The sequence below is a fragment of the Danio aesculapii genome, chromosome 6, assembly GCF_903798145.1.
Source record: "Danio aesculapii chromosome 6, fDanAes4.1, whole genome shotgun sequence".
In the NCBI taxonomy this organism is placed as follows: domain Eukaryota; kingdom Metazoa; phylum Chordata; class Actinopteri; order Cypriniformes; family Danionidae; genus Danio; species Danio aesculapii.
This window is the reverse complement of record NC_079440.1, coordinates 55,267,392-55,289,041: the sequence shown is the minus strand read 5'-3', so window position 1 is coordinate 55,289,041 and position 21,650 is coordinate 55,267,392. Positions and strand designations below refer to the sequence as shown.

Here is a 21,650-nt window from a genome sequence, read left to right as displayed (position 1 = left end):
AAGTAATGAATATGTTAATAATGACAGAGGAATGTGGGCTGCAGTCTTTGTAAACCGATAGACCCAGATACAGACAAACAAGCAAACAAACAAGGAGTCAGACAGAATGAATGACTCCATTAATGTTGCGTAGCTTCATTGTTCAAGTATCTTCTTTTGCGTGTGGTTTTGTGATGAGCTCGTTTACTTAATGAGTAGTTTACAAAAGCGACGACGAACACAAACATCAGCTCAAGTCTGAAACCCCCTTCAGGCCAAAGAGATTAGATTGGATTGTGTGCACTAAATGCTTTAAAGATATCACTGAATACGTTAAAGTATCTTACCTCAAAGAATGTCACACCGACACACACCTGCTCTGAAAGCTGACCAGGTGCCTGTCAGAAATGTGCCTTGGGTACTATAACCTGAAAATGTGGCTTTTAGAAGAAATAAGAGGGATTTCTTTATACACTGTAAAACCCAAAAAGTTAAGGTAACTCAAATCATAGCAAACCATTTAAGTTACAAAAACTAATCTATATGAGTACTGTGAACTTAATCCATTTGAGTAAATGAAGCAATTTGAGCACAGTAAAACCCAATAACTGAAGAGAACTCAAACCAACTGAGTACTGTAAAACCCAATAAGTTAAGGCAACTCAACTTGTTTGAGGAAACCGATTGCTACAAACCATTTGAGTTAAAAACTAATCTATATGAGTACTGTGAACTTACTCCATTTAAGTTAAAGTAATGAGGTATTTATTTAACTCATTACCTTCAACCCACTTTCAAATGAGTAGAATTAACTTTCAGTACATTCTGAGTTAACTACACTCATTTCATTTGATAAAGTTAACTGCTGGGTTTTCAGTGCATATATTGTTTTTAAAAATACATAAAATAAAACGTATTTATTATAGTTATATAAACCATTTAATAATTATATTAGAATGATAAGATCTATAATTTAAAATAAATATTTAAAGAGCAATAAATAAATATGTTTAAAAATAGATATTTAAATGAACAACTTAAAATATAGTTTTTAAATGTTCATATATTTTAAAATAAAATAATAAAACACATTAAATTGTTATTACTATAGTTTTAGTATTTTAATATTATAATAATATATTTGCCTATATATGTATGTACAGTTATATACACTGTAAAACCCAATAGGATTCGTTTTTGAACTTAACGGGTTTGTTGCAATCGGTTTCCTCAAATGGTTTGAGTTACCTTGACTTTTTAGGTTTTACAGTGTATATATAAAGAGTAATAAATATATTTATAAAAATTATATAAAATGAGCAATAAAAATATTAAAACTTACAAATTACTTTTAAATAATATATAAATATAATATAATATTAGGCGATGCGTTGGCACAGTGGGTAGCACATTCGCCTCACGGCAAAAAGGTCGCTGGTTCGAGCCTCGGCTGGGTCAGTTGGCATTTCTGTGTGGAGTTTGCATGCCCTCCCCGTGTTGGCGTGGGTTTCCTCCGGGTGCTCCAGTTTCCCCCACAGTCCAAAGACATGTGGTGCAGGTGAATTGGGTATGCTAAAATTGACCATAATGTATGAGGTTGTTTCCCAGGGATGGGTTGTGGCTGGAAGGGCATCCACTACGTAAAACATGTGCTGGATAAGTTGGCGGTTCATTCCGCTGTGACGACCCCAGATTAATAAAGGGACTAAGACGACTAGAAAATGAATGAATGTTCTGAAACATTAAAGTTAAACATGCAATGGCCCCAAATTAGTAAAGGGGCTAACACTTTTCATTTAATAAGCTGAAGCGAACTTGGGTTCTGCAGCAGGACAATGATCCAAAATACACCAGTAAGCCACTTCTCATTGGCTGACGAAAAACAAAATTAAGAGTTTGGAGTGGCATGAATGAATGAATGAATATAATATTAATAAAGTAATTTTCTAATTCTCTCTCTCTCTCTCTCTCTCTCTCTCTCTATATATATATATATATATATATATATATATATATATATATATATATATATTGATCTATACTGTATATATCACAAATTTCACACCCACACCCCCAAAAAAAACTAAATTACAGGTAGCACCAACACGTTAAAGGACCACACAGAACTTAATTCCCCCCATCGTAAACAGTCATGTACTTTTCTTCAATTATGTGTGTGTTTTTTGTTATGGTGTGGAGTTGTTAGTGTTAGATCACACACATTCCAGCAATATTGCTACAGAAAATGATTAAACTTTCTAGCCCATCCAGAAGTGTAATAAAAAAATGAAAAGCAAACATACGCACACACAGCCGCGCAGCACAAAGGCCTCCATTGTTGTGCTGGAATTGGAATGTGTGTCAGACTATGTCAGAGGTTGGGTGGAATTTGCTTTTTACATGGAGACAAAAGACGGACTATGACTGAGTGAAAGTCGAGGCGGGGACGTGAAGCAGGCCAGCGTACAGCAGCGCTAATGTACACCATGTGGATTTCATTGCCGTAACTGCTTGAACGAACTGACCCGAGCGCCAGTGTTTACTGCTCTGCCCAAACTTTCCATCGTTGTTCTTGGACCGTCGGCTGGTGTACAGCCAAATTATTATAAATTACAGCAGGTTTTTACATTTAAGCAGTGGCTGAAAATATGGAGCATAACAGGTCTGTTAAAGAACTGAGTTACAAAATGGATGAAAATCAAGATTCAGCTCAAGCTTTCAATGCATAACACATTGCTAAGATGCCTTGCGAACCACAATTTGGATGTAAACCCAAGACTTTTAGGAAAACACTCTGTGGACTGACGAGACAAAAGATAAATTTTTTGGAAGATGTGTAACTCATTATGCATGGCGTAGAAGTAACACTCATTTCAGAAAAAGAACATCATATCAACAGTTAAATGTGCCAGTGGTAGAGTAATGGTCTGGGACTGTTTTTCTACTTTAAGACCTGGAAGACTTGCTGTGATAAATGAAACCATGAATTTTGCTTTGTACCAAAATATCTAAAAGGAGAATGTCTGGCCATCTGTTAATGAACTTGGAAGCTAGAATCTAGAAGTGAACTTGAATTCTGCAACAGGACAATGATCCAAATCACACCAGCAAGTCCACTTCAAAATGAAGAGTTTGGAAGGGCCTAGTCAAAGTCCTGACCTGCATCCAATTGAGATGCTGTGGCGTGATCTTAAAAAGGCAGTTCATGCTTGAAAAAAATGGCTGAAATACGACAATTCTGCAAAGATCAGTGGGACAAAATTCCCCCACAGCAGTGTAACAGACTTATTTTTGCTTCTTATGGTGACCCAACCAGTTATTAGGTTTAGGGTGCAAACACTTTTTCACACATGGTTATATCATTTTGTTTTTAGCTTTCCCATAATAATAAAAACCTTCCTTTCAGAACTGCATAATGTGTTTACATGTGTTATTTTTGAGTAATATTTAAATTTGTTTGATGATCTGAAACATTACAGTTAAACATGCAATGGCCCTAAATTAGTAAAGGGGCTAACACTTTTCACTTAATAAGCTAAAGCGAACTTGGGTTCTGCAGCAGAACAATGATCCAAAATACACAAGTAAGCCACTTCTGAATGCCTGACCAAAAACAAAATGAAGAGTTTGGAGTGGCCTAGTCAAATTCCTGACCTGCATCCAATTGAGATGCTGTGGCATGACCTTCAAAAGATGGCTCATGTTTGGAAACTCTCCAATGTGGCTGAATTACAACAATACTGCAAAGATGAGTGGGCCAAACTTCCATCAAAGTGCTGTGACAGACTCATTGCAAGTTATTGAAAAAGCTTCATTGCAGTTGCTGCGGCTAATGGTGGCCCAACCAGTTATTAGGTTTAGTGGCAAACACTTTTTCACACAGGGTTATGTCGTTTTGTATTTAATTTTTAAATGTATTTAACTCAAAATCTCAAAACTGCATGATGTGTTTACTTGTTATCTTTGAGTAATATTTAAATTAGTTTGATCTAAAACATTAGAGTTAAACATGCAATGGCCCCAAATAAGTAAGGGGGCTAACACCTTTTCACACCACTTGATAAGCTGAAGCGAACTTGGGTTCTGCAGCAGGACAATGATCCAAATCACACCAGTAAGCCACTTCTGAATGCCTGACGAAAAACAGAAAAAAAGAGTTTGGAGTGGCCTAGTCAAAGTCCTGACCTGCATCTAATTGAGATGTTGTGGCGTGACCTTAAGAATTCAGATCAGTGGGACAAAATTTCCCCACAGCACTGTAACAGACTTATTTTTGCTTCTAATGGTGACCCAACCAGTTATTAGGTATAGGGGGCAAACACTTTTTCGCACAGGGTTATATCATTTTGTATTTAGTTTTCCCTTAATAATTATAAACCTTCATTTCAAAGCTGCATGATGTGTTTACTTGTGTTATTTTTGAGTAATATTTAAATTAGTTTGATCTGAAACAGCTGTCGCCTCACAGCAGGTTGCTGGTTTGAGCCTCGGCTGGGTCAGTTGGCGTTTCTGCGTGGAGTTTGCGTGTTCTCCCTGCGTTCGGGTGCTCCGGTTTCCCCCACAGTCCAAAGACATGCGGTACAGGTGAATTGGGTAGGCTAAATTGTCCGTAGTGTATGAGTGTGAATGAGTGTGTGTGTGGATGTTTTCTAGAGATCTAAATGCTGGATAAGTTGGCGGTACATTCCGCTGTGGCGACCCCAGATTAATAAAGGGACTAAGCCGACTAGAAAATGAATGAATGATCTGAAACATTAAAGTTAAACATGCAATGGCCCCAAATTAGTAAAGGGGCTAACACTTTTCATTTAATAAGCTGAAGCGAACTTGGGTTCTGCAGCAGGACAATGATCAAAAATACACAAGTAAGCCACTTCTCATTGGCTGATGAAAAAAAAAATGAAGTTTGGAGTGGCATAGTCAAAGTCCTGACCTGCATCCAATTGATAAGCTGTGGCGGCATGACCTTAAAAGATGGTTTATGTTTGGAAACTGTCCAGTGTGGCTGAATTTCAACAATACTTCAAGGATGAGTGGGCCAAAATTTCCTCACAGTGCTATGACAGACATTGCAAGTTATTGAAAAAGCTTCATTGCAGTTGTTTCGGCTAATGGTGGCCCAACCAGTTATAAGTTTTATTGGCAAACACTTTTTCACACAGGGTTATGTCGTTTTGTATTTAATTTTCCCTTTCAAAATCTCAAAACTGCAAGATGTGTTTACTTGTTATCTTTGAGTAATATTTAAATTAGTTTGATCTAAAACATTAAAGTTAAACATGAAATCGCCTCAAATTAGTAAGGGGGCTAACGCATTTTTACACCACTTAATAACTTCCTGATGACTTGATTTGTGTATTTTAGGACTCAGTTTTCAGTTTCAGTTTTCAGATATTTTCATTGCTGACTTGTTTTGTGATGCTTAGATGCCATGACTGCTGCCAAAAATACAGCTGCATTTTTCACATTTTATGTATTCGCTATGGATGTACTTCACACTCTTAAAAGGATAGTTCACCCAAAAATTAAAGTTCTGTCATAATATACTCACCATTTACTTGCCTCAAACCTGTATGAGTTTCTTTCTTCACTTAAACACAAAAGAAAATATTTAGAAAAATTTTGAAAACCCAAAGTATTTATTGTTCCCACTATAGAAAGCGATGGTTACTGGTTTTCAATGTTCATCAAAATATTTTTTTTTTTTGTGTTCAAAAGAAGAAACTTATAAAGGTTTGAAACCACTTGAGGGTGAGTAAATAGTGAGTACATCTCCTTTTTGGGGTGAACTATCCCTTTAATCTTAGCATCTTTCAAAAATTGTGTTCAGCTCTTGCATTTTTTCTGGACACTTCCATTAGTTTGTTTTAAATGAGCTCAAGACTCAGACTAAACAAATCAGGGCTGAAATCAGGCCAGATTCCTCTTTCGCTTCATAATACAGTACAGTCTGAGAGCTCATGAGCACTAGATCAGATATACATCTGCTACTCTACCAATTTTGAGATCTCCAGTGTTTCACAAGCAATCTGACCTTAAGAAATCCTAATACTTAATTCCTCAGTGGACAAAGATAATCTCCAACAAGAGACTTGTTTCAAAACATATGAAGAGAATTTATGGAGAAAAACATGAATGTGCATATTTAGATTTTGTTTCTAAAATAATGTATGATTAATTAAATGCAGGGGGCGACACAGTGGCTCACAGCAAGAAGGTCGCTGGTTTAAGTCCCGGCAGGGTCAATTGGCATTTCTGTATAGAGCATGCATGTTCTCCCTGTGTTGGCGTGGATTTCCTCCTCGTGCTCCGGTTTCCCCCACAGTCCAAAGACATGCGCTGTAGGGGAATTAAATAAACTAAATTGGCCATAGTCTTTGAGCGTTTGTGTGAATGTGAGAGGGTATGGGTGTTTCCCAGTGCTGGGTTGCAGCTTGGAAGGGCTGCCACTGTGTAAAACATATGCTGGATAAGTTGATGGTTCATTCCGCTGCGGCAACCCCTGATGAATAAAGGGGCTAAGCCGAAGGAAAAAGAATAAATTAATAATTAAAGGGACAGTTCACCCAAAAATTTTTATTTCCTCATCATTTGCTCACACTCAAGTGGTTCTAAACTTTAATTAATGACTTTCTTCTGTTGAACATAGTGATCGGTGCTTTTAAAGCATTTTGAAACCTTTGCAAATCAGAACAGTGTTTAGGAATATGTTTCAAATTGGCAAAATTGCTTGATTAAAAAAGAAAAACAGGGCTTTGGTATATCATTGTGGGTTTGAAATATTTAGAAAATTCAATGGCTCTCAGTTGAGAGCCATTGAATTTTCTAAATATTTCAAATCCACAATGATATACCAAAGCCCTATTTTTTACGATTTAAATCCACATGAATCACATGGGTTCAATCAGATTGACCCCAGTGGTAAATCTCTGAACAGATTTTAATGCTTTTACCTGATCTCAGATCATTTTTACTAGTTTGTAGACATTTTAATAAGGTATTTGTAAAACAAAAAGGAATAATTTTAGTGAATAATCTCTTGTTGTTTGAGAGTCCACAGTGGAACAATCAATATAAGTCTTAAAAGAACACATATTTTCAGACACTTAACTTTTATTGGCATTTGATGATAAGCTAAGCTCATTTAATACGATATACTTTTCATGGGGTGGCACGGTGGCTCAGTGGTTAGCACATTGCCTCACAGCAAAAAGGCCATTGGTTCGAGTCCCAGCTGGGTCAGTTGGCATTTCTGTGTGGAGTTAGCATGTACTCCCAATGTTGGTGTGGGTTTCCTCTGGGTGCTCCAGTTTCCACCACAGTCCAAAGACATGCGCTACAGGTGAATTGGATGAACTTAATTGGCCATAGTGTATGAGTTCATGTGAATGCGAGAGTGTATGGGTGTTTCCCGGTACTGGCTTGCGGCTGAAGAGGCATCCGCTGTGTAAAACATATGCTGGAATAGTTGGCGGTTCATTCCACTGTGGCGACCCCTGATAAATAAGGAAGCCAAAGGAAAATGAATGAAAAAATATCAAATATTTCACAATGTAATAAATTTGGGCTGAGAATGTAAGTCGAGAGGATCGCACAGAACATTTGCATGCACAGATATAGCAAGACATATGAAGAGTGCTAATGTTTAAATTTCCATAGGCAGGATTTGAGACGTTTTGTCACATCCTTTAGCCTAAAAAAAATAACTCTTGTTGTCCAAACAAGCCATTTTGTCTTCCTTTGGGGTGGTCTTTGAGATTTTTCGATACTCACGGTTATACACACTACACACTAACATTAAAAAAGGGGGAAAAAAACTGAATTTAAAAATAAAATAAAAACACCCTGCTTTTATGAATTTGCAGTGAAACTTATCGAACAGATCAATGTTATTTGATGAGCAAAGCGTGCTACTTGTTGCATTCATATGATATTTTAATAACTTGTAATATACTTATAATTGCCAAAACAAGTCAAAGCAGTGCCAGGAATTCTTCCGGTGCACATAAAAACTAATATCTGCTAAAAGAAGACCTGTTTCTCCTCAGTTTTATCAATAATTTCACAACTATGAATAAAAACAGGTTTGGTTGAGCATTCAGTCACATTTATAGGGTCACATCATGTTCTGTTTTTGGTATGTCTTTGGTCTTGTGTTTATATTTGAGTTAAACTGCACCAGAGTTTATTTGTAAGTGGATTTAGATCTATAATTTACTATTTGGTTCACACCTAGTTTGAAATATAGCAGTGTTCATGCTTATTCTTACACTACAGTAACTAAACAAATCACACCAGTGATAGTTTTAGTGTTACTTTTAATTAAACCCATAGTGATTGCACCCTTAAACCACACTTTAACCTCTTTAATAGCTTATGATTAGCCTACTTCATAAAAATTGCTAATTATAATTTTTGTGATGGGTATCTTTCAAAGAAATTACATCAATTAAATGTGAAACTGTGAGTAGAGTTTTGTTTTACGAACAATATCATGTTGTGACATGCGAAAGTGGTTTCAAGTTCAAAGTCATGCTAGAATACAATTGTTGCATTAAAAAACTGGAAAGGTTAGACATTTGCCAGTTACTGTGACTGGAAGAGCTTCAAACTGACAGCTTTTAAGGGAAATGACAACCTTTAATACACCACCACCCTGGTGAAACTGAAATGTCTTGATGGGTTTATGATAACAAGAAAAAATACATATGAAAAACAAACATACCATACACCAATGAGGTCTGCTGGACTTAGGTGGTCATTCCAGCTTAGTCAGTTTGCTTAGAGTTTTGTCACTTGGGGAGATCAGGTAAAATAAAACAGACCTTATGAAAATCATGGATTTATATAATATATATTTTAAAAACATGGTTTTGCTACACTAACCATAGTTTAATCATGGTATTTGTAGTCACACTAATGGTACTATATACATAAAAGCATGGTTCCCTTCACTTTTACTATAATAAAACAATGGTTCAATTTCACAAAGACATGAGATTCAAATATAGGCTAAACCATCTATGTTAGTTGGTGTATTTCTGCCAGGGTGGGGAGTTTTAATGAATGAAAGCTTTTGTTTTTATCATCAATGGCATCTAAAATCATTGTGGTTTTCGTTTTCCACCTCAAGGGAAAGGGGAGGAAAGCACGCTCAAAAAGTCCTGGAAGCTTACGTCATTGAAACTTTCCACAAACTAATGCATTATTTCTTCCCTATCTCTCTCAATGCTTCCTCAAAATGGTAACTAGTTATTAGCTACTGTGTTTTTTTTTTTATATTGGTCAGCTATTTACATAGATTAATAACACGAATCGTGTGAAAGTGTCAAACAAAATAGGCTAACTTTATATAGAGAAGAGAATGATCATGAAACATTTGCTTAAATGAATAAAATACTAGGCTAAATCTATTTTAGTCGTCGCGTATTTCAACTGTTTACATTTTTCTCGGTCTCGCTGTAAACCTGTTGCGTCCGGTCTGGAGTTTCCGTAAGTTACGTCACACAACCGTGATTGGCTGCATGAGAAAGATGGGCGGAGTTGGAGTGGGGTTGAATAAAACCAAAGGCGATCAATCATTATACAGGAATACTGCGTATTAACACAGAAGACAGCAGCAAGAAGTTCGCGTTCAAACGTCTCAACAAATCGAATACAAAAAGGATTAACGAAACCAGGAGCGGTTTATTTCGATTTATATAAGTGATTATTTCCAAAACGGACAACTATTTTATTCACCCGGGCTACTTGTATTGAAGAGAAGATGTTGAAAGTTTACCTCATGTTGGTTTTGTCGGCGGCTGCTGCTGTTTTCGCTGAATCGGTGAGTAATGTTGTCGTGTGTATTATTACGATGTTCACACATATATCCAATGTTAAATTGAGTTAAAGAGCTATCGAGTCAAATAGTTTATGTGATCAATCAAACTTCATAATATAAAGGTTATAAGAGAGTTAGCTAAAGCGTTAGCTTTGTCAACAGACCTGTTGAAACAACAAACGCTTCTAAGTTAACGTAAAGCCAAACGTTATATGTTCAACCGAATTGTTTTTAAGAGTATTATTTTTGGCTTAAATGCCAAACCTGATGAGTTTTACTCGGATTTAGCAATGCGCGCGCACCTCAAATAAACGTTTAAAGGAAGAATTTCGTGTAGTAACCTATGTTAATGTATGTTTGTGTGTAACCTTAATGTATTTAGGAGAGTAATTTTCTGGCTTTGGCACCCAACCAGTTCAAACTAGTACACATTTTTATTTGTTGAATGGTCTATTGAGTAGCATTGGCTTTCATGTGACAGTTTTTGCCTGCAGGGTTTTTGTTTTAAGCTCGTTTGATTAGACTGGATTCCTTCCACTGTTATGGTTCAGTCCATGAGGTTTGCTTTTCCATCTGTTCATTATGGAATCACCCACTGAAGCACCTGTGAATGGGATGCCACAGCTTTGTGTTGGCCAGTTCTTTCATAACTCAAAAGAATGGCTTGCTGCAGATGTCTTTGGAGCTGAAATAGAAGACAAATGCCACCCAGTGTGCTTGCTCGGTCAGTCAGCTACACACACACACACCCTTGCACAAGTCAAAATGCAAATTCTTTCAGCCCAAACCCTCCATTCTCTCACAGACCTTTGGAAAGGTGTTGGCGTAGATCTTTATCTAGATTTAAACGCCAACAGATGCAACTTTTGTCTTGAGTCTGCATCTTCTTGATCGTTTCTGAAGCTTTTAGAGTGTAACATTGAGTAATCCACTGTGAAATAAAGCTATAGAACAGATTATTAGCTGCACTGTTTGTCACACAGCAGAAGGTGTGATTTAATCTCGAGTGGGAATGTGGGAACAAGCTTACACGCACCAAAAGCCTTGTCCTTCGAGGCAGGGAAGGCCGCAGCATTCCTCAAAATCATGCAGAAGTGTCTGCGTTCCTTTCATCCCCCTCCCGCTCCATTCTTTTGCATTTTCCTGAGGAATTTGACCCCTCCTGACCTTGACCAGCCCTTCTTTTGGGATTTCACACACTTCGGCGGATTTAAATGGTCCACCTCTTTCATCCAGAACCCTCCTCTTCAGCCACTGGACAAGTTTGTGTGGCTTAAACTCAACATGACATAGACACTTTAAACCTCAGTAATAGGCAAAGTAGCAGTGGGTATTTGCAATTATGGCCTTTGGGTTGGTTATATTTGAATAGTTAAGCACAGCTTTGACTGCCTTGGCTGAAATAATGTAATCTCTAGTTGGTAAGACTGACAATAGCCAAAAAAAAAAAAAGAAACTGGCAGTGATCATAATAACCTGCCAAGTTTTTGTGTATAACGTGACAACTAAACATGAATGCATCATATTATAACAATATTTTGTCACACTATTAATGGATTAATCATAAAAAATCCTGCTCCATAAATTTTGTCTTTATTATAGTGGTCTTGCTAATAGTCTTGTTCTGAATTAGGCATGAGGTGATTTGCATAAAACAGGGTTCATACGGTCATTGAAAAGTCATGAAAGTTTTACATGGCATTTTCCAAGTCTTGGAAAAGTTTTGGAAAAACAGAAAAACCCACAAAGTCTTGAAAAAGTCATGGAAAACAGATATCTGTATACTTGAATATAGGTTATTTTCCTCTTTTCTGTCCTTGGCCAATCACATGCTCTTAAATCATTAGCACAGTATAAGCATTATCTAAATCAATTTCACATAGATATAAGTATAAATTGAAACTAAATAGATTGTAGCATGTTTTGTGATATGCTGAAATAAATTTTAACATGCCATGCATTTTTCTTTTACCATGCATATGTTGACATTGCATGAAACATTAGGTCATGAAAGTTTACTTGAAAGTCTTGGAAAAGTCATGGAATTTTAGTATTAATATATGTATGAACCCTGATAAAAAGTAAGTTTGCTATTATTTTGTCCATCTAATTATTTAGGAGTGCAAAGCTCATCTGAAAGCGTGTTAAAAGGTAATGTACTAAACACGATAAATACTTTCACCAGGATGTAATAATGATTTCTGCATTGCTGTCCACTGGCCTGTTAAATGGCTTTAGAGAGTGGAACATTGGCAAAGAGTTGAGAGGGTTTTGTTTGCTTGGGTGAAAAAGGAATTTTAGTTATTACAGCGATTCTACTTGTGAATTCTGCGTTTATTGTATGCATCAATGTGTACTTCAGCAAATGCATTGCCTTGTGCTGTACTCTTTGGTTGCGCAAGTCTAAAGGAATATCTTGAGGCCATGTAAAGGGACTTAGGGTGTTCTAGAGTCGTTTAGCAGACCACATCGTCACTGTTCCAGTTCTGTTGCTCGTGGAGCTATTAACCATATGCCAGACAGGCTTTACTTGGAAATGCTGATAACCAGCCACCAGCTGTCCTTCATAACACCAGTTCCACTTTCTTGAGTTGTTCTGTATCTTTTTCCAGGTTGTTAGTGAGGTAATGCTTTTATTTGAGGTTAGATTGTAATGGCATATTAGCATTTGGGTTTCTTCTGAGTTAGCTTTACTACTCTATAGTAATGCTTCTTTGTGGACAGCACCCTCCCCCTAAGCAATGGCTTTTCCATCTAGCCTTTTGTCTTTCCCTGGCGTGTAAATGTTTGTGCTCTCTGAAAATACCCATTCTTCAAATAAACACCCGTCTGTGTGTTCCTCGGCTCTTCAGACTCGAGTTAAAGAAAACTTGAGAGTCTAATCACCTCATTGATCTCCCTACAACACATGTGGTGGTCTTTCCCTTCTAATAACACCGCTTCCAGTATCCTGGATTACCTTTCAAGTTGTTTTCCAGAGTCTTTGTATTTTTCAGATGCAGTCAGAATGCTCTTTTGCAGGTCTTGTCATGTATGGTAGGGGTATAGCTTTCTTGTAGACATACACTTTTAATAGATTTATTAGAGACTGGCTGATGTTGCTTATTCACAGCTAATAAAATGAAGATATTATGTTTAAACATTTATTAAATGGTGTCAAAATCCTATATCTGCTTTCTGACACCAATTGCTAAATACTTTTTTTTCATTAGATTACAATGTAAACAAATAGGCATATTTGTAATAATTCAATACTTCTCCATTGGCTGTTTTTAAAATACTATATTTACTTCCATAGGGTTTCTTTATATATTTGTGTTATTGTGCTCGAAGTAATAGCTGTAAAAATTATGTATAAAGTCAATATAAAGCCCTGTTCACTGTACATAGATGTGTTAACATGCAATGTTTAAATTCTTTAGAGATGATTATTTGTAAAACTATTGAAAGCCATCAAGAGCATATTTAGCACTTTATTGACTCCAGAATCCAATCAAATTCTCCTTAACTCCAGGTTTTAGAGGGTCAGGAAAGGTCTGTTGTCAGGAAGTTTCTAGATTTCATGTTTTCAGGCCCTAACCTCACAATACTGCGTGTATGGGCTATTCAGACCGGCTCATTGTGTATTAAACAGGCTTTGACTTATGGTGAGAAGCTTCATTAATAAAAGCCACCAACAGACAGAAGGAAAGCGTGATCGCACTTCCTGCAGGAGAGAATAGAGGCTGACGACAGTCACATTGAATAGTCTTTTATTTGGTTTAGTTGTGGATTTAAAAGGAAAAGTCCAATCTTGTTTCCATCGCATGCCGTAATGCTTTGAACAGGTGTTAGGGTGAGAATGGTGGCGTGTGATTGAACAATGACGTATCGTTTAGCAGGCAGGTGAGTCTTTCCACTGGAGATTCAGCTGGGTGTGTAGGAAGGAAAAATGCAACTATAAATAGTTCCCGCGAAGGTGGAAGGAATTCTCCTGGCATGCATTTGTGTGTAAAGTAGGACGTTAGCTGTGTCCCGGATGAGGAGAATCTCGTGAAGAGATCAGATGACACAATGCATGGCTAAATCCGATTGGTGGGAGTAACAGAAGCTGTTTGTGTTGACGACTGAGGTTGTAATTGGTTGTGACCTGAAAGGACAACAAGGAGAATCTTCAAACCAACATGGATGATGACCGATAATATTTCTACCATGGCTTCAGTGGATCATCAATGAATCTCAGACACTATCTGCAAACATTATCCACATTTTAGGTGAAAATTCACAAAATTTCCAATTATTTGTTGATCTACCAATGGCTTTTCATACACAAAGTGTAAATTTAAGACGCAAAACAGCTGTTGGGTATTCCGATGTTGGCCTTTAAACTCATCCACTGAATAATCACCTGATCACTCCAGTTTACCACAGTCATGGATGAGTCACTGATTGTGGTATCTTCTCCTTAACTCTCCCATTGTGACTCACTGCAACAGATGCCAGACCATTTGTAAGCAGATGGCCGGATTTGCTCCTAGCTTTGCTAGTCCTGACAAAGGCCTGCTTTACTAAGCTGGTTAATTTACACAGGCTTTTTTTTTCAGGGCATTACAGCTCAGTATTAAAGCATGTACCTCTAGACATGCGTCATCATATCAGACAGTCTCAGACACTATTACTATCAATCTTTTACTCATTTACTTAACCTCTATGATTCTCTATTTGAAGTCACAGGCGCCAAATCAATGTGCAAATTGGATAACGACAGGAATAATTAAAATTTCAGTTCAAACCTGTTTTCAGAGTACTTTTAATGGTGCTATTTGTCCTCTTTAGAGCCTGACAGCGCCCGTCTCCATCTATTGTATGAACAAAAGCTAGCATGAACATTGATAAACATCTCCTTTTGTGTGGAAAAAAAAAGTCATACGGGTTTGAAATGACATGAGGGCGAGTAAATGATGACCATTTCATTTTGGGGGAACTAAACTATTATTATTAAGAACTATTATTATTGTGTTCATTATTGGGGTTTTAAAAAATGCTGCTGGGGGGTTTTCTGGTTGTTTCTAAGAAATTAAAATGCATTTATTTCCAGCATCGCATTCGAGAGATTTTTCAGGGACTTTCTTTTGCAGTACATCTCCGACTACAGCTTTTAGTTCTGTCTGTGAGATTTCCTTTCACGTGATTTGTATACAATTACTGAGAAGTAGCCTGCTTATGGGAATTCAAGCATTGGTTTAATTGAACCACCTCCTCGCAGTACGAGGGTATTTGCTGTACTTTCTTATACTGCTGTACTTTTTCTGTGTATTTTTTTTTATTCCCCTGAAGCTGAGCATTTCATAATGCTGGGGGATTTTGGAGTGGGGTTTCACAGCACAGTAAGGCTGAAAACCATAAAGTATGTCGGCCTCTCTCCCCACACCCTCTTGTGGTTTCAGTCGCTCTCTGTTTCTCGCTCTCCCTTTTTCTTTTATTATTTTCGAACAACAGAGCAGGCTAGAGCTGACTTGCAGTTTCATGTGGCGTTGATCCTGGTTTTCCTGGAAAATGAGTCAACCCCCCACTCCCAGTCTCCATTTTTATTCCCCCCCCCCACCCTCTCTATTATCATTCACAGCCATTTTAAACAAAACGTTTCTTCTTAAAATACTGTATTTAAGATAATCTTAAAATGAAATCGTCAATAAGGCGTGTTAGACGTGTCTAAGGTGGACTCACGAAGTTAGCTGGTTTGAGTAGGCACCTGTGCATTATGATTTGTTTTTGATTTCCCGGTATGTGAGACTTCTCAGTGAGTTGCGTTTCGATTAAATCTGTTTTTGACAGAAAGCAGGCGAGCGAGACCGATAACGACCCTCAGCCCCTGTCCAATGAATTCTTTCGTCATTTTACACAATAGTGGCAAACCTGCACTAACTTGCCTCTTACCTCCTCAACTCCCTTTACTGTATTACAATCCCTCCACTCTTGACTGTAATGTGTGGATCACAATTGTCCACTATTCAGAACAGAATAGAAATGTCCTTCAATGGTGATGAAAATGGATGACTGTTGAAAGACAAAGAGAAGAAATAAAGAAAAATATAATCAGTTTTACTTCCTCCTCTTGTGCTAATAGGCCTAGCTCATTAATTGTTTTAAGCCCATTCGCAGATCTTGGCCAAATGGCTCTGCTAACCTGATTAAAAGCATTGGTGTGTCTTAATTAAATTAAGTGTGCTCTTAGAATTACCATGATGGCAGCAGTTTGGACCGTAACCAGCTTAACTATTAATACGTTTTTTTACGATTAATACGAGTCTTATGGAGTAAAAGAAGAGTTTTATTTAAAGTTTTCTTTTTAAGTCATTCTTATGTCGCTCAGCTGTGACATTTCCTTTAGTGCACTGTGTTTACATTGATTTGCATTACAAGGTACTGAATATGTACATATTTAATGAATGATTGGCCTTTGAACCAATGGCTAAGCTGCTTTCCTAATGTATGCCATTTCTTTTTTGTAGGTACGAGAAACTGAAACTTGGGTACCTCTGAAAAACGAGGCGCCCCTTGAGGATCTGGAGTCCTCCGGCAGCTCAGCTAATGAAGACTTCGAGTTCACCGACTTAAACCAGACTGACGATGAGGATGGCTTCGATGAAGATGATGAAGACGATTACGATGACATGTCCGGCTCTGGGTTTGCAGATGTGATCGAAGATTTTGAGGTAGTTATTGACTATTTAGTTGGTGTAGAAAATAATTTAATAATTTAATTTAATATTATTTCACCCAGAAGTAAAAAAAGTCCACCATCATTTACTTTTCTTTCACTTTATTTCCATGTTTTTTTTTCAAAACATGTTAAACACAAAAGATATTTTAAAAAAATAACTTCGACTTCAATAGTTGATATATATTAATAATAATAATAATAATAATAATAATAATAAGTCGATGGATACCAGCATAAATGGTGGGTTCCACATAATTACTTTATGTTGTCCCAACACAAATTAAGTTAAATCCTTTTAAAAAACTTTATGAAAAGTAGTTTCAACTCATAATAAATAAGTATGAACACGCAGTAAACACTTTTTTTGAGTGTATCTTTTCTTGTGTTCAACAGAGAGTAATGTAAGGTCATTTTCATTTTGCGTTGAGCCCAAATCAACCTATCCATTTAAGTAAAAATTTTATGTTGTCGCAGTAAATGAGTATTCAAGACATACGTGCGTTTCATTTTGCTCACTGCTTTCATGTAACAAAATTGCAGTTTAACTAGGGTCATCTGATGTATGATTCTTTAAAGCCAAATTGACTCACTAAATTGAATCACAGTGTGACTCATTCAGGCTTGACTCACTCTCTGATCCACAAGTCCTTACTTGTGGTCACGTCCTGTTTGCAATTACGTTACTTTCTTATACATGTTTACCATTCATGAGACCAATTACAAAAGTTACGGTTAGAAAAACGTTCACATGAGGCATGTGCTATCTTTTTGTTTATTTGTTTTGCAAAAAGTTTGATGTTAATATTTTCCTTTTTTCCAGAATGAATTATTGAATAACCAGATCCCTGATGCTAAGGGTCCGTTTGCACCAGAGCCAACTGTTGATGAGAAGGTTCTGGTTGAAAACAATGAAGTTTTCTTGCGTGGAGCACCAAACCAAGACTTGGACATTCACAGCAATGTGCTCATGACTCACGCTGGAGATGATAGCTTGTTCAACAACACAGAGGTGCTTGCAGGTGAGGACATACTGTTATTAACCATTTATGTATGAAATGGTGATTCTTTTAATATCAATATTGAATAATTCTAAAAAAAATAAAATAAAATAAAAAAAAAGACACTCATACACACTCATAAAATCAAGGAGGAAAAAAACGACTCAAACGAGAGAGAGAAAAGAATGCAAACGTTTTGGTCAACTTTAATTTTTTTGGAGTCACATGATGATTCAGTAGATCAAACTACACCAAGCAGACAAGGAGAGGGAAAAAAATGAATGGTAATATTAAAATGTAAAGGTGGAAAGAGGAAAACATTTATGAATTCAAATGATGAGAAACATTTTAGGCCAAAATTCTTATGTTTTAATGGGTTCATGTTCTACTTATTCATTCTTTTTATTGGTTTATATAAGATTCAGACAGTATAATAACCTACAAAAAAAAATATCAGTTTCACGGTATCACATTTTCAGGTTTCTCAGTAGCAGAAGGCGTCATAACTGGGTAAAGTTAAAGCACAGTGAATCGGAGAGTACAACAAATGGCAGCCAGAGGAGAAAATAACTCCAAATTTACTCTCAGCCCCATAGAAGCTGCATTTTTTTGTAATTTGACGCACAGATAATATGATACAATCAGAAACGCATCTAAATGGACATACATTAAAAAAAATCTAAATATTTAAAAACTTTCAAGGATTTAAGATGGATGACCATTTAATGCATCATAACAGTCGTATGAAAAGGGTCCATTATCATGGATTCCTGCTCTGAAATAAGTTCCTTTTAAATGTCTGGCTTAACTACTTTTTCCCTCCAATCAGCACAATTTATTTTATTTTAAGAAACATTTCAACTATTTTGGAGCAGTAAACATGTCAGGCTAAATAAATAAAATAAATCATTGACTTCTGCTGTTTTCATTAGTTTTAAAAACACAGATTTCTTTACAACTTGAAAAGGCATCTTTGGATATCTTTTCTTTAGATATAAAATAAGCCACAACTACATCCAGTAGTTATTTGGTAGAATTTGAATGGGAGATTTGTGAATTTGAATGTAATTTTAGCTTCAAATACGCTTTTGAACTTAATTTTAGTTAACAATAGCAACTCTAGCTAATAGCTAATTGCACGCATAACTTCAGTTCTATATTTTGACGTTAACATCAAGCCCATATGTGTCTGTAGATTATGCTTGTTGCTAGATCAGATATGGTGGCGACCCGAAGTTAACGAGAATTATTTATGATATTTATAAAATTTTCTCATTTATTGTATTTTATTTATGTCTACCCCAACCCAAAACCTAAACCTAACCATCACAGTACTGTAAAAATATAAATTATTGTTATACAGTGTCATAAAAAATGCTGCTATATTGATGTGCGTATCGCACTTCCCGCCGGCTGTGTATCCGATCTAGACTTGACCGTAAATTATGCATCTCACGCATTGAGTACGTTTACATGGGCACCAATAATCCATTTTTAATACGGTTAAGACAATACTCTGATTAAGAGTCTACCATGTAAACAGAGATTTTTATTTTTTTATTTTTTATTTTTTTGTTTAATTTAATCCGATTAAGGTAATAATTGAACTAAACAGAAAACAGATTAAGATTTCAGTCACATTATTGAAGTGCAGTACAGACATGTAAACACCGCAAATGTTTGACAATATACTCCGCACTTATCGAGTCAGTGAAGGACCACAGCCACCTGCACCTGCATGCGGAGGGTTCCCCCCCCCACGCGGTGTGCGGTATCAAACTTCATTAAAACAACACTCTTTCCATTCATACTCTCATCCAATATCTCGTTTGTCAGGGGGGCATGCATGAAATGTTCCTGAATGAAAGTGAAAGTGCCAAACTGCAGTTAAAGTCGACACATTAAAAATTAAGCATCCAAAAATACAAGAAACTATGGAGGAAATGTCGATAGCTTGGTGGCCAACGACTTTAATCGAAGTATGTGCTATAACATGTAAAACTGGATCATGGAACATTCAAAAAGCAACTCACGTAAACACCTTAATCATATTATTGTCTTAATCAGATTAAAGCAAGTAATTAGATCACTGATGTCCATGTTAACGTAGTCATTTTCTATTTCTGATTTCCAGCTGTTATTGCGGGCGGAGCAGTTGGTCTGGTTTTCGCCATCCTCCTCATCGTCCTCCTCGTTCACTTCGTTCTCCGCATCAAGAAGAAAGACGAAGGAAGTTACGACCTGGGAAAGACGCCCATCTACAAAAAAGCTCCAACCACAGAAATCTACGCATGAGCATCCGCACCCTCGCACACCTTCTCTCTATCTTCGAACTATAAGCTCACACAGTGCCTCGGCTGGACGGTCGCCGCCAACCTCTCATGTAACACCAAAACTGCCGGAGGACCTCACACCAAAACTTCACTCTGACTGGACATTTGCATCCAAACATTAAAGTGACTCGGAGGGATAAGCGTCTGTTGCCAAACCGCTCCACTCAGAAGATATTGGTGTCTTTATGCTCTCGCACCCGCCCTTCAAGTTTATTGCCTTTTCATCACGCGGCTCATTGTGTCCAATTTTTCTTTTCTTTTTATTTTAACGAAACACTAAATGGTGCAATGGAGCCTTCACAGATTAAAGGCTGAGGATTTACCGTTTTAACCACCCGTTAAATAAACAGTCACGATTGGTGCTACAGAGGAGGTGGTTACTGTAGCCTTTCACGTTATCATCACATGTCTTTGTTTTTAAATCTGTGTGCTGTAAAACATTTTTTAATTTGCATATTAAAAACAGAGGTGAAACCAAATTAAGGGCATGCAGTATGTGTACGAAACTAAATTCACAACCTGAAGTCATTGTACTAGATTTTAACGTGCGCTCATTTCAACCATGGTGTTATGGTACATTCCGCATGTCTGTATGTCATTGCTGTGGTGGTTTTTATATGGGAGAATAGATCCACTACGGTCACCTAAGCTACTTTAACAGGTACAGATGTTGTTGATTTGAGAATCAGTTCACTGCAAACAGACTTTGTGCATCCAGGGATCTGTATATAGCCATTGAATAAAATGTAAAACTTTGGTACTTAGCCATTTCTTGACAGCCTTTTATTTACCAAATATTTAAATGCCAAAATCAGTTTTTACTGTTCCTATATCTCATCCCGGTATTCGCTTTTGCTGTAAAAGCTGTATGTGAAACGCAGATGCTTTGCATCTTTATCTTTTGGAAACATTACGAAAATGTTTTGTTGGAGAATGATGACCAATGCTAGTACTAACTATTTTTTTTCCCCAGTGTTTTTGTAGATGTCCTTAATTCCTTTATTATTTTTTTTGGTATTAATTTAACTGTCATATTTTATTGCCTGCCTTCAGGTCGGGGGTCTTTCTCCCCCATCTCAGCTGTTGTATATGTGATAATTATTTTATTTTTTGGTTTTATTTTTTAGATTTGTTTTATATACAGTAGTGCAAGAATTCAAAGGCAGTTAGTCCTTCAACAGATTTGTTTTTTAAGAGTTTCTATTTCTTTTAGACTTTTTAAGCTGAATCTATTTATGTTTTGTAGAAGGATGTTCTGGATTAGTTAAGGGGATCGTGAATGAGCTGTGCATTAGCATGGCATAAAATGAGAGAGAAATTCTGCTGCTTTGTTTGGTCACATCCAGATTAAAAAGAAGAAAAAAAATCACTGATCTAATGTTGAAGTCAATGAATCATTGATTTCTGCATGGAGGTTCTGATCTGTTGAAAATAAAGCTATTTTATGCACATAACCATTTGAAGGTGTCTTGAGCTTTCTTTTCCCGTGTGTTCTCAGGGGGATCTTAAAGTTATTATTCATTCATTTTCTTTCCGGCTTAGTCTCTTTTATCAGTGGTCGCCACAGCAGAATGAACCACCCACTTATTCAGCAAATGTTTTTACGCAGCGGATGCCCTTCCAGCTGCAACCCATCTCTGGGAAACAATCATACACATACACTACCGACAATTTAGCTTTCCCAATTCACCTATACCACACGTCTTTGGACTATGGGGGAAACCCACGCCAACACAGGGACAACATGCAAACTCCACACTGAAACGCCAACTGAACCAGCGATATATATATATATATATATATATATATATATA

The 21,650-nt window shown here is 36.8% G+C and overlaps 1 protein-coding gene across 1 annotated transcript; it reads left to right on the top strand.

Moving 5' to 3' along the window:
* The first annotated feature begins 9,573 nt into the window (after window positions 1-9,573).
* On the top strand, window positions 9,574-21,293 carry sdc4 (syndecan 4). Its single transcript, XM_056460549.1, has 4 exons — window positions 9,574-9,805; window positions 16,294-16,497; window positions 17,326-17,524; window positions 19,638-21,293. The coding sequence occupies exons 1-4, from the start codon at window positions 9,746-9,748 to the stop codon at window positions 19,796-19,798; spliced, it is 624 nt and encodes a 207-aa protein (XP_056316524.1). The 5' UTR covers window positions 9,574-9,745; the 3' UTR covers window positions 19,799-21,293.
* The last annotated feature ends 357 nt before the right edge of the window (window positions 21,294-21,650 follow it).

Excerpts from the sequence above, each read along its gene's own strand:
- sdc4 (XM_056460549.1), top strand. The coding sequence starts at position 9,746 with ATGTTGAAAGTTTACCTCATGTTGGTTTTGTCGGCGGCTGCTGCTGTT. Across the intron at positions 9,806-16,293 it reads CTGCTGTTTTCGCTGAATCG|GTACGAGAAACTGAAACTTG; the intron begins GTGAGTAATGTT and ends TCTTTTTTGTAG. Across the intron at positions 17,525-19,637 it reads CAACACAGAGGTGCTTGCAG|CTGTTATTGCGGGCGGAGCA; the intron begins GTGAGGACATAC and ends TCTGATTTCCAG.